The following is a 2,500-nucleotide window of genomic DNA, read 5'->3' as shown; positions in this document are numbered from 1 at the left end:
TGGCTAGTGTCTCAACATGGCTAGTGTCTCAACATGGCTAGTGTCTCAACATGGCTAGTGTCTCAACATGGCTAGTGTCTCAACATGGCTAGTGTCTCAACATGGCTAGTGTCTCAACATGGCTAGTGTCTCAACATGGCTAGTGTCTCAACATGGCTAGTGTCTCAACATGACTAGTGTCTCAACATGGCTAGTGTCTCAACATGGCTAGTGTCTCAACATGGCTAGTGTCTCAACATGGCTAGTGTCTCAACATGGCTAGTGTCTCAACATGGCTAGTGTCTCAACATGGTGTATGTGTATCAGGGCAGGTCTATGTGTGTATCAGGGCAGGTCTATGTGTGTATCAGGGCAGGTCTATGTGTGTATCAGGGCAGGTCTATGTGTGTATCAGGGCAGGTCTATGTGTGTATCAGGGCAGGTCTATGTGCTTCCTGCTCCTACCAGCTGCTGGCCCAGTTGCTGTTGTCACAGCTGGCCCCAGTCAGAGTCTAATAGAGCTAATACAACATATTAAAGATGGCCGCCTCTAGTCCACATGACGGGTCAAATATTACTGTAGACGACCCGTACATAAACACAGTGTGTAACGGGAGCATGGGTAATGAGGCTGTGATTAATAGGCATGAGGTCAGTAAGAGACACCCTGTTGTGATTGGCTGGCCTGTAAATCTTCTCTGTGATTGGCTGGATTACTGAGTCATGGTGTTGGGGTGAAAGCATTCCTGAAGGTGTCAGTAGACCCCGCCCACTCTCATATCTAAATATTGACTGGCCTGTAAATCCTCTCTGTGATTGGCTGGATTACTGAGTCATGGTGTTGGGGTGAAGGCATTCCTGAAGCTGTCAGTAGACCCCGCCCACTCTCATATCTAAATATTGACTGGCCTGTAATCCTCTCTGTGATTGGCTGGATTACTGAGTCATGGTGTTGGGGTGAAGGCATTCCTGAAGCTGTCAGTAGACCCCGCCCACTCTCATATCTAAATATTGACTGGCCTGTAAATCCTCTCTGTGATTGGCTGGATTACTGAGTCATGGTGTTGGGGTGAAGGCATTCCTGAAGCTGTCAGTCGACCCCGCCCACTCTCATATCTAAATATTGACTGAGGAGATCCACCCTGGATCCGCAGGACGCTACTAATGACAGACATTGGTCAGGGTAGGAGTCTGAAGACTTGGCTGTTTATGAAAGACTAGATATGAGACTGACTAGCTGATCATTGTTCTCTCTCTCTGTCTCTCTGTCTCTCTCTCTCTCTCTCTCTCTCTCTCTCTCTCCCTCCTCTAGGTCATATTATGTCTATATACAGTGTTGTCTCTCCCTCCTCTAGGTCATATTATGTCTATATACAGTGTTGTCTCTCCCTCCTCTAGGTCATATTATGTCTATATACAGTGTTGTCTCTCCCTCCTCTAGGTCATATTATGTCTATATACAGTGTTGTCTCTCCCTCCTCTAGGTCATATTATGTCTATATACAGTGTTGTCTCTCCCTCCTCTAGGTCATATTATGTCTATATACAGTGTTGTCTCTCCCTCCTCTAGGTCATATTATGTCTATATACAGTGTTGTCTCTCCCTCCTCTAGGTCATATTATGTCTATATACAGTGTTGTCTCTCCCTCCTCTAGGTGTTTGGAGTCCAGGCTGGTTTGACCTGTCTGGACAGTACAGGCGGTTTCCTCCCTCTGTCCCCTCTCATCCCTTCCTTCAGTACAGCCCTCTACGGCAAGCTGCTCCAGATGCCTCAGTACTGGTGAGTACCACTACACTGATTTAGTAATGTTTTGGATGTGTTTATGTGGGTATCTTCTACCTGGTGTTCAAGGTGCTTTGGTATGTAGGGGGACTGGAACTCACCTCATCCACTACCAGTGTGGAGAAACCAACTGGGTGATGCCACGGCAGCCATTTTGTTCACCACCTGGGTGATGCCACGGCAGCCATTTTGTTCACCACCTGTTGACTACTAGAGTGTGTTGGCTACTAGAGTTACTAGACGGTGGGTTGACCACTAGACAATGGGTTGACTACTAGAGGGTGTTGGCTAGACGGGGTGTTGGCTAGACGGGGTGTTGGCTAGACGGGGTGCTGGCTAGACGGGGTGCTGGCTAGACGGGGTGCTGGCTAGACGGGGTGCTGGCTAGACGGGCTGTTGGCTAGACGGGCTGTTGGCTAGACGGGGTGTTGGCTAGACGGGGTGTTGGCTAGACGGGGTATTGGCTAGACGGCGTGTTGGCTAGACGGGGTGTTGGCTAGACGGGGTGTTGGCTAGACGGCGTGTTGGCTAGACGGAGTGTCAGAAGAACAGAGATGCTGGTATGGGAATGACAGAGCCCCAGCCACCAAAACACCAAAGCCCTTTGGGGGATGTGATATCGAGAGAGATGGATGAGCTGCCTGTAGTCTTGGTTTGGGGGATACAGAGAGATGGATGAGCTGCCTGTAGTCTTGGTTTGGGGAATACAGAGAGATGGATGAGCTGCCTGTAGTCTT

At 49.1% G+C, this 2,500-nt stretch overlaps 1 protein-coding gene across 6 annotated transcripts in view; it reads left to right on the top strand.

The window, feature by feature from the left end:
• Nucleotides 1-2,500, top strand: part of LOC110513475 (vacuolar protein sorting-associated protein 13B) — an 818,772-nt gene that overhangs the window by 181,652 nt on the left and 634,620 nt on the right. For all 6 annotated transcript variants that reach the window (XM_036938036.1, XM_036938048.1, XM_036938043.1 and 3 more), the window contains exon 16: nucleotides 1,636-1,760. In XM_036938036.1, the coding sequence (XP_036793931.1) occupies nucleotides 1,636-1,760 (125 nt within the window). The remainder of the gene's footprint in view (nucleotides 1-1,635; nucleotides 1,761-2,500) is intronic.

This window comes from Oncorhynchus mykiss, chromosome 2 (assembly GCF_013265735.2).
Source record: "Oncorhynchus mykiss isolate Arlee chromosome 2, USDA_OmykA_1.1, whole genome shotgun sequence".
Taxonomy (NCBI): domain Eukaryota; kingdom Metazoa; phylum Chordata; class Actinopteri; order Salmoniformes; family Salmonidae; genus Oncorhynchus; species Oncorhynchus mykiss.
The sequence above is the reverse complement of the archived record's forward strand: the minus strand, read 5'-3'. Positions and strand labels throughout refer to the sequence as shown.